The sequence below is a fragment of the Osmia lignaria genome, chromosome 11 (assembly GCF_051020975.1).
Source record: "Osmia lignaria lignaria isolate PbOS001 chromosome 11, iyOsmLign1, whole genome shotgun sequence".
NCBI lineage: Eukaryota > Metazoa > Arthropoda > Insecta > Hymenoptera > Megachilidae > Osmia > Osmia lignaria.
In genome coordinates this window covers 8812870-8826620 of record NC_135042.1, presented here as the reverse complement: position 1 = coordinate 8826620, position 13751 = coordinate 8812870, and the positions used below count along the sequence as shown (strand labels likewise).

Below are 13751 nucleotides of genomic sequence, written 5' to 3'. Positions count from 1 at the left end.
ATAAAGTTCTCAAAGCGAACAATTATTATTTAACGGAGAAAGGAAAATGTATTCTTTAGTTTTCTCCTCGTACAAGCACACACATACACGCGTACATTTGCATACGTAAATTACTCTCTCTTTGCTTGCCCGACGAACTGTAGAAAGGACTTTGTAAGGAGGCCTCGTCTCGTCGACTTTCTTTTTTGATTCTACCCTCCTGTATCCCGTACTCCACCCCGTTAATCAAGTGAAAAGAATAATCATTAAAATTTGAAGGGACCACGGAAGCCGCTACAATTTTCTTTTTCATTTTTTAAACCCTCAATCTTTTCTTCTTCCTAGTGTTGATACGTACATATAGATGCGCTTTGCTAGCTCCTACAAATTTCTCTATCGTGCTCTCCTCCGTACACCACTCGCTTCCACCTTTGGCTAGGATTACAAGTTAAATACTCTGTCAAAGTTTCGTAAAAAATACCGATTGTTCTTCAGGGTATTGCGATATATGTATATATATATCGACGATCGATCGAGAGAAAGTAACACGCACAAATCGGTTTCCGATATCTTTGGATCAAGACGCGAGAGCCTTACAAAATACGACATGGATTTATTTTTTATATCGTAACGAGAACTAACGAGAGCCTTCGCGATTCACCTCCATGTGATTCTGATTTGTGCCTACTTGAAATTACTTAATGATATTAGATTTTGTTAACAATAATTATCGCGAAACTCGTTTAAGGAAGAAATTAAAGAAAAATGAAAAGTCTAACGTGAGGAAGGCAACGCTGCCACAGTTCTTAATCGTGCATATCCGTATATATACGTTTATATATATTATTATTATTATTATATATATATCACAGTACAAAAATACTGTGGAAAATATATAGTTGTAATAAATATTCTTAATAAAAAAGAAAAGAAAGTTTCCTTTCTCACGTTTACAATTTCTTTTTTTTAATTTTTTTTTTTTTTTACCATTTTTCCCTTCCATTTTTTTCATATCAGATAGCTTCTTAGCAATAAAGTACAATGATCCGAGGGTGACTTTAATTAATTCCCGCGTCATTAATAATAGAGAGTTATTAATGGCAACGACACATCCCCTTGGTTAAAATTATCATGTACGTATATATATGTATATATGTACAATCAGACTCCTCTCCCGTGTGATTGAGCCACTATCTACATATAAACCCTATTTTTTTATTATTATTATTATTATTATTATTATTATTATTATTAGCTGCTAACAATTGATTATAACGATAAGAAACGATATCATCGTAATAAGCGTGTAGTACGATAAATGATCAAGATCGAATTAAATTTCTGTGTGTTCGCAATCGTCAATTCTTTCTTCTTGATTTAGCTAATTAGTTTTTTTGTTTTACTTTTACAGGTGATTACAATTACCCAAATGATACACCTGCATGGAATTGTTATATGCGTACGTTTGCTCGTGTTCGTGTATATATATATATATATATATATATATATAATTAATTTATATTTATACGGTAGGCAATTATACGTAAAATATATAGTTAAATACAAGGAAAATTTCATTGACGAATAAAAAAAAAGGGGGAAAAATGTCGTACGCGTTTCACGGTTTATTTTTCTTCATCCTTTTTTTTTCCTTTTTCGGGTAACGTTTTTTTTGCCTTAATTGCTTGAAAAAAAAAATTCCCAGTTCGTTGTTAAACTTGTATTTTTATCTCTTTCTTTTCTTTTTTGTTAATTCGTCGGGCTTAAAAGTTTCCACCGAAGATTCCACGAAAATTCTTGTTTTCGATCCGTGTTTAAATCCGGACAAAGGACGTGATAAAAACAACCGTTTGAGACATCCAAGAATAGTTTTTTTTTCGCTTGTTACCTCGTTCACAAGAACAGTTTCTATCTTATTTTTTTTTTTTATCTTTCGAACATTTAATTTCCTTCCTGCAAAAAAAGGATATCCAGGAGGATCGTCGATTACCTTGTAGAAAGCGTACAAAGCTTGTTTTATCAAGAACCCTTTTAATTCTCTAGTACAATTTACATACCAGATTAACTAAACTTTCAGTTTATCTATGTCTATGGAATTTTGAAATAACCAAAACTACTTAAACGACACACGTACAGATGCGATTTGCAAAATAGAAAGAAGAAGAAAGATTAGGAGAAACATACGACGATACTCCGAGGCATCCTTTCGTTCTTATGAATAAATATATTGTAATATATGTTATATATTATATATAATGTAAAAAGCTTTTGTTAAGATTATGCTGAAATTTCAAAATGAAAGTGACAAAAACCAGAACAAAAAATTAAAATAAAAGTATAACAATATTAATATAGCATTCGACTATTCGAACAGGCGTTTACATTGTCCCTCGATACCTTTCGCAATTGTGTTTAGGTATACCCTTGTTACATCGTATAGTACGTAATAACGATTAAAATAATAAGAATAACATTAATCGTAGAGCATGTACAAAATCCAAGATCTTACAATTTCCGAAGTGACGTGGAAACAAGGGAAACGTAAGCTTGCAGTGTCGAGTATTAAGACAAAAAATTAAAGGAATAAAAGTACTTTTGCGATTTTATATATGAAGAAATTATTCAATACACTCTTTTAGTCTTTCTTTTTCTTTTTTTAAGTTAACCGTTAGACGTGCGTGGAGTCTTGCTTCGTTCTAAGATTGTACGCTTACGAATTTGTGTAAAAATTTGCAAAAATAACTAGCACATCAGTTTCATCGAGACATGCGCGTTGATTGCAGTAAATTTATTCAATTTAGACAAAGTATACAGCATTTTTTCTTGTTTTTTTTTTTTTTTTTTTTATTGATGATACCACGTGCAAAAGACTTTTTCGACTTAAACGCGCGTTCCGCGAAAAGGCAGAATTTTGAATCCTTTTCGTTCATCGGGCAACTTCGCGTTAAGGCAATCGGTATGCTTCAATTTTTTCTTTATTTTCACATCGTTTATCTTCTATTTTATGCATTGCCTCTAATTCACACATCACAAAATAGGCTGTGTAACTAGCTGGAAATAGGTGCGAGCAACAATTATTTAGCCGAGAACTGAACGAAAGATCCAAGGAAACGGGAAAGCACAAAAAATGTCTCTTGTCCGTTTAACACCATTGTTGATGATATAATTAGCTGAATTTCAGTATTCCCCCTTGGACGTCAGAACAAGTTAGAGTTATAAGACAAAACAAAAAGAACAAAGAAATAAAGAAAGAAATTGAAAAATCACACGCTACATATTTTGTATAATTTTTTACAAGTTTTATATATGCATATATGTATATGTATTGTGTTTTTTTTTTACCTGGTTTTTATCCACATCTTGCAGATACACCCACAAAATCATGTAACATAAGATGAGAAGGTAATGCAAGGGAAATTAATTACAATACGAAATGTACACGAGAAATTGAAAAGAAAAAGAGAGAAAGATAGAAACAAGATTGAAGAAAAATCGAAAAATAATTATCACTCGTTTTTACGAGCAGTTTGAAAATTATACTTCTACTCTAAGTAGAATCATTGAACGAATTTCTAATGCATTTGCGTGCGTCATACGCACATAGTTGATGCATTGTTTGCTTTTATACTTGTTGAATAAAAGAAAAATATGAACATTTCTATATTGTAATTTTTCAAATCGATCGATTCGAAGAAAAGAAAAAAAGAAAGCAGATACACATTCTCGTTTTGTTTTCTCTCCATATAGCGCATGATTTCTAGCTTATCAATCAGTAACGGCTGTATTACCGTCAAATAAAACACGCATACAAATAATTATTTTATTTCGCATCGTAAAATGGAGTGATCAGATTAACGAGAATTAAAAGAAAAAAAAAAAAAAAAGAAGAAGACATATGTGACATTAGTTCCAAAACATATGTAAATTTAAAACACCAACAAAAAAGAAAAGGATTTCTAAGGAATACTTTAAGAAGATACAGTTACATTTTAATAGAGAAAACGATTTAGATATTATTAATCGATGTGTTAAGACCTAGTCTAATCTCTCCATTTTCAAATCCCGATTTCTAAGAAACTGTCAAGGGATGGTCCGCCAATTTTATTTCGATGACCACTCAAACATCCTTTTGACATGATTTCATTAATTAGAATTGCTTTCTTGGTAGAATACTTTTTCTAGTCTTTCTCTCTAATAATGCATTGATACACGCGTAATTTCATATTTTTATAAAGTATGTAAGTTAAAAAGCGTTTGTCCACTGCTGTTTTAAAATACTCGTCCGACAATTAAGACTCCTTAAATAGAAACGGACCAACCCAAGCAGCGATTTATCTCCACGTGTAAAACATATTCGTATATTAAAGATACATGATACATTGATACAATTTAACCAGTTCAAATTGAACATAATAAACTGGTGCGTATGACGGGCACAGTGCGTTTGGTAAATTAATCAAGTTTCTATGTTCCCGACACTCAAACAAAACATTTCTGAGTATTATATTGATCAGATATCATAACTAGCCTATACAGCCACCAAATACGAAACACTAATATTATTATTTCTGTTACATTGTTTTCTTTCATTTGTTTTTTTCTTTTTTCTTTTTTTTTTTTTTTTTTTTTTTTTACCTGCCAGTCCCTATTCTCGATCAACTTATTGTAAACGGTTATAATAAATCGATATAGAACGTGGCAAGACTCACTGAGGAGCGTGTACGAGGAGCGTGTATGACTGCAAGAAGTGAGTTATTTACATTATTTGCATGTATCGGCGAATCAGCCCTTGCCCTTGTTCCATGTCACATTAAGACGAAAGATGGCGAGATTAGAATTTCGGAAAATGATAAGATAGGGAGGGTGAGGAGGAGGGCATTTGAATAATTATTAATATATAATATTATAATAATAACAATAATGATGAGGTGTTCTAAACAGTGCTAGGACTAGTGCTAGAGGGTCCTGTGAGGAATCAGGGTGGGTGAGTACGGGCTAAGGAGGGGTTAGTGTGGGGGCGGAGGTTCCGTAGATTGGTTTCTGCCATCTACAGCCCTAACCGGCTTCCTACGCGAAGGACCTGTTACGCCAACTGGACCGACCCCACCTCTAAGGTACGCTGGTGCTGGGGTTACTATCGGTTCTCTGATAGTTCTGCTAATTGGTGGCGGCAGTGATTGCTGCAATACCTGTATAACAGCGTTACAAGTACTAGATTATATTTATCATGCTTCTGTCTTCTCTTATATGGTTTCGAACTGTATAAAATAACAAGTATAATTTGTTTATACACACTTACCAATGGCTGTGGTAACACGCTATGCATCAGTGTTTGAACCATTGGTGTATTTTGTGATGCAAGGTTATTAGAATTTGGAGGCAATCCTTGACTTTGAAGACCGGTTCCCCCACTGCCAGCAGTAGACTGAACAGTATGCGATTGTTGCGTAGACGTTTGAGTTACGTGTTTACTCATTGTTTGATCCCTTTTTGCTTCTTGAGTTAAACTTAATTTTTTCATAGAAACTGTGGAAGTATTAGCATTTGGTGTTTCAGGACTGGTTGTGGCAGTAGTTGCACTTGATACTGGTGTTTGTACTACAGATTGTTGCTGTAGTAACTCCGGCAATGTTTGGGAAAGCGTTCCAAGAATAAGTTCGCGTGTAAAGAGGCTCCTATTTGCACTTTCACGTTCAATATTTTGCAACTGTGAGTCAGTGAGAGTACTGGTAATGCATCTATAAGTAAAGAGAAGTGTGACTATAGAACAAAATAATATATTAACAAAATCTATAAATAAATGTAAATTATTTTGTGTAAGCTTAACAAAGAAATGTATACGAATATTTTTACTCTTCTTCTTTTTATGAAGAGATCGTAAAATTAACTTTTGGCAACCCGCACACCGATCATGATGTGCAATTTTCCACGTTTCAGGCAAACAATAACGCTCATATATGTACATGTACGAACATATTTAACATTATTTTTTATATATCAATCATTTAATATTAATAAATAAGACGTACTTTGGCAAAAGAAACATGTAGCTCTGTGAATTGGTAGATGATACGCCGGACGGGTTCGCCACATTAGTTGTATTATTGTTACTACTCGTACTATTCGCTACGACACTGGTCATAGTAGTAGAATGACCACTTCCGCTAATAATTCCTCCACAGCTTGCAGAACCAAGTACCTGAGGCTGCCTCCTCGGTAACCGCTCCAATTGTTGCCTAGCAGCCTGCAAAGACATTTGTGCTAAGCTTTTTCTCTTTCAAAATATTTTATTATAAATTTTATATCCTAAACATAGTATGAAAAAATTGTTGTATATACGTACTCTAACTTGTTGTCGTTCCAACTGTAGCTGCATTTGTAGTTGTTGTAATTGTGAGGGTGCTGATGAACCTTGACCAGTTCCTCCACCACTTCTACGAACACTAGATAATTGAGAGAGTAACTCTGCAATTGGATCTATACTTTCTCGACTACTCGGACTCAATCCCCCGGACGAACTGAAATGCATATTGGACCTGCAGGTCCAATGATATGCCAATGAACATTATCTAAGGTGAGATGATGATGAACTGTAGCTGAAATTTACTTTATACTTTTTTTTTAGAAGTTATAAGAATAAAATATACTTTTCGTATTAGAGAACATTATGTAATATTTTGGCATGATATTTTGGCACTAACAGTAAGTAATACTTCGATTAATGGCAAATAATGGCTGGTAAGTTATAACGTTAAATATTATAATACGAGTAAAATAATGATATTAAACAAAAACAAATAGATTGCTCCAAAGTATTCATTAAATTATTCATCAAACGTTTATACAGTAATAACATTTACTATAATCATCGAAATTAGTAATATATGTATACCTGCGAGTTCGTGGTCCACCAACAGCTCTAGATGGATGCGTTATCCGTCTACTGTTATATCTATTAGGAGGTGGTTCATCTAGAAGAGAAATCAGGTCTCTTGGTCCGCTACGATGCTCTAAACTCAAATGACCCGCAAAATCATCAGTCACATTATTAGGATCTCCTCCTGGGATAGATGCACATACTGGACAAACCTATGACAAAATTTTAAATTTATAAATGTCTTGTAAAAAGAAAAAAAAAATTACAAATACTTTTATACATATTATATTTCATTATACATACAACATCAAAAGTAATGTCTGAGTGCTCTGCAGCAACATGTTCTTGTAATGTAGCCTCAGTGAAACCCATTCTTGTACAATAAGGACAAGTTAAGGATTGTGGCTGCTCTATACTTACTCCCTCTCCACCATAATATAATTCTGTTGAATAATAAATTTCAGGGTTAATATTTACATCTATATAATATCTGCATTAATTATAATGAACAGAATTCAATAATTAACATACCAAAGTCAGATCTAGTAAGTATACACTGCATAGGGTGATCAGTGTGGTGGCGTGTAGTACTAGCACCTCCTTCATAACAGCTGGCACACAAATCATAATCGTAGCACACTAGGCACTTGTATCTGCGACCCCGAAAATTCCCCTTTAAGCAGGAGTCACAACTTACCCCTAAAATATAGTTATGAGTTAATAAATATCAAAGAAATAAATATATTTACATATAATAGTATACACAGTATTTAATAAATTATATATTTTAAAAGTGATTTGCATTCCATGTGAATTGCATTTATTCTAAGCACTTTAAAAAGAAAAATATAGGTCTTTCTACTAAAGATATTTATATACCCCTATATATACAGATTCATGCAATAACCTTGAACTAAATCTATAAAAAGTAACTTACTTCACTTTACTTTTAAATCTTTATGCAACTACGTACTGTTCTGATAACAATTATTGCATGTTTCTATGAAATTAGATAATATGGTAAAAATGATTAAAACAAACAAGAATAAGAAATATATATATTATAATAATATATATACAATAAACATTTCTTTATCTCCTTCCATTAACATATAGTTTTAACTTTAATCTTTATTCTTTATACTAGGAACAATTATTTGTAAATTTTTAATTATTTGATGTATATTGATGTTTTATTTTTACTTATATTTTTATTGCTTATACTTTTTTTTGTGCAAATTTAAACATTATGCATAAAATATCTATATATGTAGCAATACTTAAAGACATACATGTGCATATGTAATATAGAAAGTATAATCATTACATTAAGATATTACAGTCATACAATAATATCATAAAGATTAATATATCTGTATCAACGTGTTTGAACTTCAATTTAATATTTAAGATTTTAATTATATAACATATGTATATTCAATGCAAATAAGCAAAGATACATATATTAATTTTATTTACATACTAAGCTGAAAATATTTTTAAGTTTATTAATTTTATGATAATATTTAAACTTAAGAAAACTAATATAATTTTATTGTTTGATCTTGACATAGTCCTATTACAATAAACAATGTATTATTTGAAAAGTACAAATTAAATACATAAAGTAGTTTACTAAAGGGACTAATTGAAAGTTAAAGAATAAGAGAAATGTGCTCCAATATGTTTTACAAGTTTAACATTATGAGAAAGAGAAGGGGATTGAAGATGAAAATTAATTTCAAAAGAGTGAGTTTGCAAAACATCTTGACAGTTGATCAACAAATGTTTTCTCAGAATTTTATTCATTTCATATAATTCGAGTATTAGAAAGCAATGATATTGCAGAAAATTCGCTGAAATCTTTGAAGAACATTATAAATCCACAGAAATTGGAATAAATTTTTTATAAGTGCTGCCATCTGGCCTCTGACATTAGACCCTTTGGTACAGAGCTTACAAGAAATGTCTTATGAAAAATCTCATGCATTGTCGATTTCGTAACCTCGATGATGAATCTGCAAAAACTTTTTATGCAACTACCTAAATACCCCATAATCCAAAAATTTTGCCATCAACATAAAATAAGTTTAGCGTATAAAGTGGAGGCTGACTTGCTAGTCAGGAACAGTGCACACGTACGTACCTTCATGTCGATTCATTTTCCGTTTAAAATCTCATATACGCCGATAGCGCGAGGTCTCGCGATCGAACGGCTTACGAAATACGATTATTACTCGCCACTGCGTTAACTCTTCACGTCGTTCAATGCAGCAGACACAATGGGGAAAACATTAATCGTCAAACAAAAAATTTTTCGTTAGAATTTCCAGCGTAAAACCTAACCCAACTAGGCTACCGTGACGTCACACTAGACCTACGCTCCCGGAGAACGTTGCGGGCAGGGTCTCTGTCATTGCGATGTTGCCATGTTTTTAATAAACGCAAGCGGAAAATTCAAATAGTTATAAACATATTTTCATATTATACTCTTATTGTATTAATTAAATCAACCGCAATTAGATTGCCTCTTTAGTAAAACTATTTACAAACATTTGTAACCGAGAAAGTAGTCTATAAATAGAATAAATGATTGTACTATATGCAATGTAACTAGAAGTGCTGACATTATTATATCTAATTTCTAACATTACACACACATATGTGAAATAAAAAACATCGTAACAAATTAAGAAATACTTTAATCTTACTAAAATTACTTTTTGTGCACATATTTGAGACATAATACTTGAAAATGTGTAAAACATATTTTACAAAAACAATATCAATTTTTCGATTGACAATCTATTATTATAGTTCATGCCGAAATTTGGCAATCTAGCATTACTTTTACGAACTTTTCCGAAAGATTCTCGTACAACTTCGTACCCTTTCGTATATAATCGCATACTCTCGAAACGTATTTCACGAAGTCGCTTCATTTATCGAACAATGGAGACAATAGTAGGACGAGTTCTTGTATATGGTGGCAAGGGTGCTTTAGGATCAACATGTGTTTCAAAATTTAAATCAAAAAATTGGGTGCGTGAATAAAATACATTATAATGTACATAGAAAGCTAAGTAATGATTTTATTATCAAGGGTATTGGCTTACTTCCTTATAGAAACTCTCATTCTCTTCCAATAGTTTAAAAAATTATAGATAAATAAGTACTGTCAATCAGTTTTATTTAATTAAAAACAAATTATAAAACAAGCATGTAATTGAAAATTATTAATGTTTTTGTTTTTTTAGCAATTAAACTTAAACAACTGTTAAGTTGAAGCGTACAAGCAACATTTCATTAAGTGGGGCGTATAACTTCTTGTTTTCGATTTTATAATGAACTTTATTGTTTCGAATGTTTTTTTCTTTAGGTTTATCTGCAAATTTAATTTAATAGCAAGCGTACTTAATTTTTTTCATTGCATTTTAATGTTTAAATGTTTGTTGCTATATAGATTACATTATTCAAGTAACTTAGAATATTTTCGCGCACTATTTTAAATGTACGAAATACAGCACATTCATAAAAGGGTTTACATATAAATACATATATTCATATATACATATATATGTAAATACAGTACTATTTCTTTTTAGTTTATTACTTTGTACTATTTTCTTGTGATTATATTGTAAAATATAAATATTATGTATATACATAATGCAATGTGTATGAAATATATTTATTTACATAAATATTTATATTGTAAAAATGTAGTTCCAATAAGGAACTATTTTTACATGTAACTTCTGCTGAGCAATCTGAAACATGTAGGAAAATTACATCAAGGCCATAAGCAGTGAACTAGCTCCTTTCACATTTATAGATACCTTAAGTCCCATAATTTAAGATTAAAGCATGTTATTCTATCAATTATAATTTTAAGATATTTTATAGTATATTATGTAATGCACTTTTTTTTCAAATATCCATTATTCCTTATTAATATTGATTAAAATATAAAAGAAAATTGTCATATATGTTTAAAAGTATGTTATTTTATAATCATAGTGGGTTGGTTCTATTGATATGAAGGCAAATGAGCAAGCTGATATAAATGTGATTGTAAAGCCTGAAAATAATTGGCAAGAGCAGGTAATTTCATAAATAATTATAACAAGATAAATAAATATATGTTCATTTCTAATTACCCATTTTCTTTTTATGTCACATAGGAAGTTGATATTCTGCAACAAGTTACTAATACTTTGAAAGGTAATAAAGTAGATGCAATAATTTGTGTAGCTGGTGGATGGGCTGGTGGAAATGCATCTCATAAAGATTTTGTAAAGAATTGTGAGCTCATGTGGAAACAGAGTGTATGGAGTTCAGTTATTGCTAGTAGTATTGCTACACATCATTTAAAGGAGGGAGGATTCTTGTCACTGACTGGTGCCAAAGCAGCATTAGCAGGAACACCAGGTACTTACAAGATTTATTCAACACTGAGAAGGTACTTCATAATTATTTCTGTTATTTGATTAAAACAGGAATGATTGGATATGGGATGGCCAAAGCTGCAGTTCACCAGCTAACTAAGTCTTTAGCAGATGAAGGTAGTGGTCTTCCAAAGGATTCCTTAGTTACTGCAATTTTACCAGTTACTTTAGATACACCTATGAATAGAAAATGGATGCCCAATGCTGATACATCTAGTTGGACCCCACTTGAATTTGTTGCAGAGTGAGTAAAATTTCTGGTAGTTTTATGTTGTTATTTTTCCTCTTTTATTAATATTTTTATTTTGACAGCCTTTTCTGGAAATGGTCACAAAATCAGGAGCGTCCTATCAATGGTAGTCTTTTACAACTGATTACTAATAATAATAAAACAGAATTAATTACAGCTTGAAAAAGAGAGAAATAACTTTCTGGACCAACCATTTCTGAATATTTCCATGACAATATGCCTGTTATAAATGTTTAAAATTAATTCTTGTGATTAAATACTATCCTTAAAATATTTGTTTATTATCTGGTATGTATTGAAGACAGAATTTAAGATATACATATTTGTATATATGTAAAAATATCTTTAAACATTAATATGAGTACTATATTCATTCCATTGTAGTAAATCGACAATAATAAAACTGTGTAACAAGTTTTTTTTATATTTATTTTTATACAAATATAATATTTTTTAACACGAAATATAATTTGTAAAATGTGTTTATTGCAGACAAATAGAATTATGTATACAAATATTAATGTTAACTGTATAAAAAGTGTTATAAAAATAAAATAAATGTTTTAGCGCATCGTTAAATGTAATTTTTTTTAAAAGAATTATATATTGAATAGTAATATGTGAATAGTTTAGTAATAAAATATTTAACGGTATCCATGTATTTTAAGATCCTTAGTTTCGAGCGCCCGGATAGCTCAGTCGGTAGAGCATCAGACTTTTAATCTGAGGGTCCAGGGTTCGAGTCCCTGTTCGGGCGATTATTTTTTTTTCTTCATACAGTAAAAATTACACTTTAAATAAATTACACTTCAACAATATTTACTTAAGGATAAAAAGTAAGTACTTAACAAATTTGAATATTATATTAAGAATGCATAGATATATTATATATACCACAGTTCACCAGAGTCCATAACTGCGACGCGCAGGTTGGAAGATGGTGGGGGAACGCAGCGAGCTCTCCGCTAATCGCTTTCTACTTCGTTTGGGAGTAACGCCAATCAGGGCGAAGATGCGCACTGGAGATGCGCGAAGAACGAAAACTGGTCTTTTCGTAGTTATGGACTCTGAATAACTTAGGTAGGTGAACTACGGTATAACTTAGTATATCATAACTCACTTTATTTCATATACATATACAAAGAAAAATGTATGTTTAATATCTACTGTAGATTTTAAACAAAAGCTTCCATACTTGACTTTCTGTTTAGAAAATAATTGATATTAATTTATTGATGATACATATGTGTACTAATAATGATGTGATTTCTTTTTATTTTTTTCCTTCCCAATCTATTATCATCTGTCGTTCAGCTGAAACAAAAATGTACACACATTTATAATATAAAATTTTAACATCTTATTTATATTATTTACTATAGATACTCCCATATATTTATTCAAAAAATGAAATTTATTAAATTCATTAATTGTTGGTAATTATTCTTATATTTTTTACCTTCTTGTTGAATCTTTCTTTCTTCTGCCAGTTTAGCCTCTCTGATAGGTTTCAATCTAAGTTCTTCTTCGCGAAGAACTGCTTCTTTCTTCTCAAACCTTTTCTGATGAATTGTTCCATAAACAACACCAAGTAATAATAGACTCCATCTGGAAACCTAACAAAATATTATTGTTAAAAGACACCCATACATATTAAGACATGAAAATGTGACTGTTATAAACTCATCTACTTTATTCAATAAAGGAGATTACTAATATGTAAATCTTGTTCAATATGAACTATTACAAAGTCTGTTAGATAAGAAACAAATTTTTTTCAAAATATTACTTATATTAATGAATGTTAACAAAAAATTACTTCTTTAATTTTATGAAAATTATGTAATTAACTGGAAGCACTTGCTCGAGAACACATTCATATGAAGAACAAAAGAATATCATAATACATGTGACACAAATGACAGATGAACATTAAAATATAGTACACTTGACAAATGATTACAGAAAAAAAGTGATGCTCACTTTAATTAAAGGAGAGATGTGTAAAGGCTTGGCACCTGCTGCGATGGCCGACATGTTGCTAATATCACAATACTGCGTCCAACAACAGTTTATGCAGCAATACCATCCTATTCTAGATATTAATCTAAAACTTTCCGTAGATAGCGCAACGGTCCCCCTGTGGCTGGGGGGTTTAGAATACAGCCACGGTATCCCCTGCCTGTCGTAAGAGGCG

General features: G+C 31.1%; 3 protein-coding genes and 1 non-coding gene across 7 annotated transcripts; 2 read left to right on the top strand and 2 right to left on the bottom strand.

Annotated features, from left to right (window-relative positions):
- Positions 1-2795: 2795 nt before the first annotated feature.
- Positions 2796-9247, bottom strand: LOC117604141 (Potassium channel modulatory factor 1). Of its 4 annotated transcripts, none has more exons than XM_034323927.2 (8): positions 9003-9247; positions 7388-7555; positions 7160-7299; positions 6872-7068; positions 6323-6515; positions 6009-6223; positions 5279-5717; positions 2796-5168 (listed from the first exon to the last, which is right to left on the bottom strand). In XM_034323927.2, exons 1-8 carry the CDS (start codon positions 9016-9018, stop codon positions 4986-4988), a joined length of 1551 nt encoding a protein of 516 aa, XP_034179818.1. In that variant the 5' UTR covers positions 9019-9247; the 3' UTR covers positions 2796-4985. The 4 variants fall into 4 exon arrangements, with proteins under 4 accessions (XP_034179818.1, XP_034179819.1, XP_034179820.1 ...); XM_034323928.2 differs by having other exon boundaries at positions 6323-6497; XM_034323929.2 differs by having other exon boundaries at positions 6323-6422.
- A 484-nt stretch (positions 9248-9731) lies between these two features.
- Positions 9732-11961, top strand: Dhpr (dihydropteridine reductase). The gene is made up of 5 exons (XM_034323937.2): positions 9732-9898; positions 10877-10960; positions 11041-11287; positions 11356-11548; positions 11617-11961. Exons 1-5 carry the CDS (start codon positions 9809-9811, stop codon positions 11714-11716), a joined length of 714 nt encoding a protein of 237 aa, XP_034179828.2. The 5' UTR covers positions 9732-9808; the 3' UTR covers positions 11717-11961.
- A 277-nt stretch (positions 11962-12238) lies between these two features.
- TRNAK-UUU (transfer RNA lysine (anticodon UUU)) lies at positions 12239-12311 on the top strand. Its single transcript has one exon. It is a non-coding gene; the product is annotated as a tRNA-Lys (tRNA).
- Positions 12312-12659: 348 nt separating this feature from the next.
- On the bottom strand, positions 12660-13694 carry ATPsynE (ATP synthase, subunit E). Its single transcript, XM_034323941.2, has 3 exons — positions 13538-13694; positions 13014-13170; positions 12660-12868 (listed from the first exon to the last, which is right to left on the bottom strand). The coding sequence occupies exons 1-3, from the start codon at positions 13589-13591 to the stop codon at positions 12828-12830; spliced, it is 252 nt and encodes an 83-aa protein (XP_034179832.2). The 5' UTR covers positions 13592-13694; the 3' UTR covers positions 12660-12827.
- Between the last annotated feature and the right edge of the window lie 57 nt (positions 13695-13751).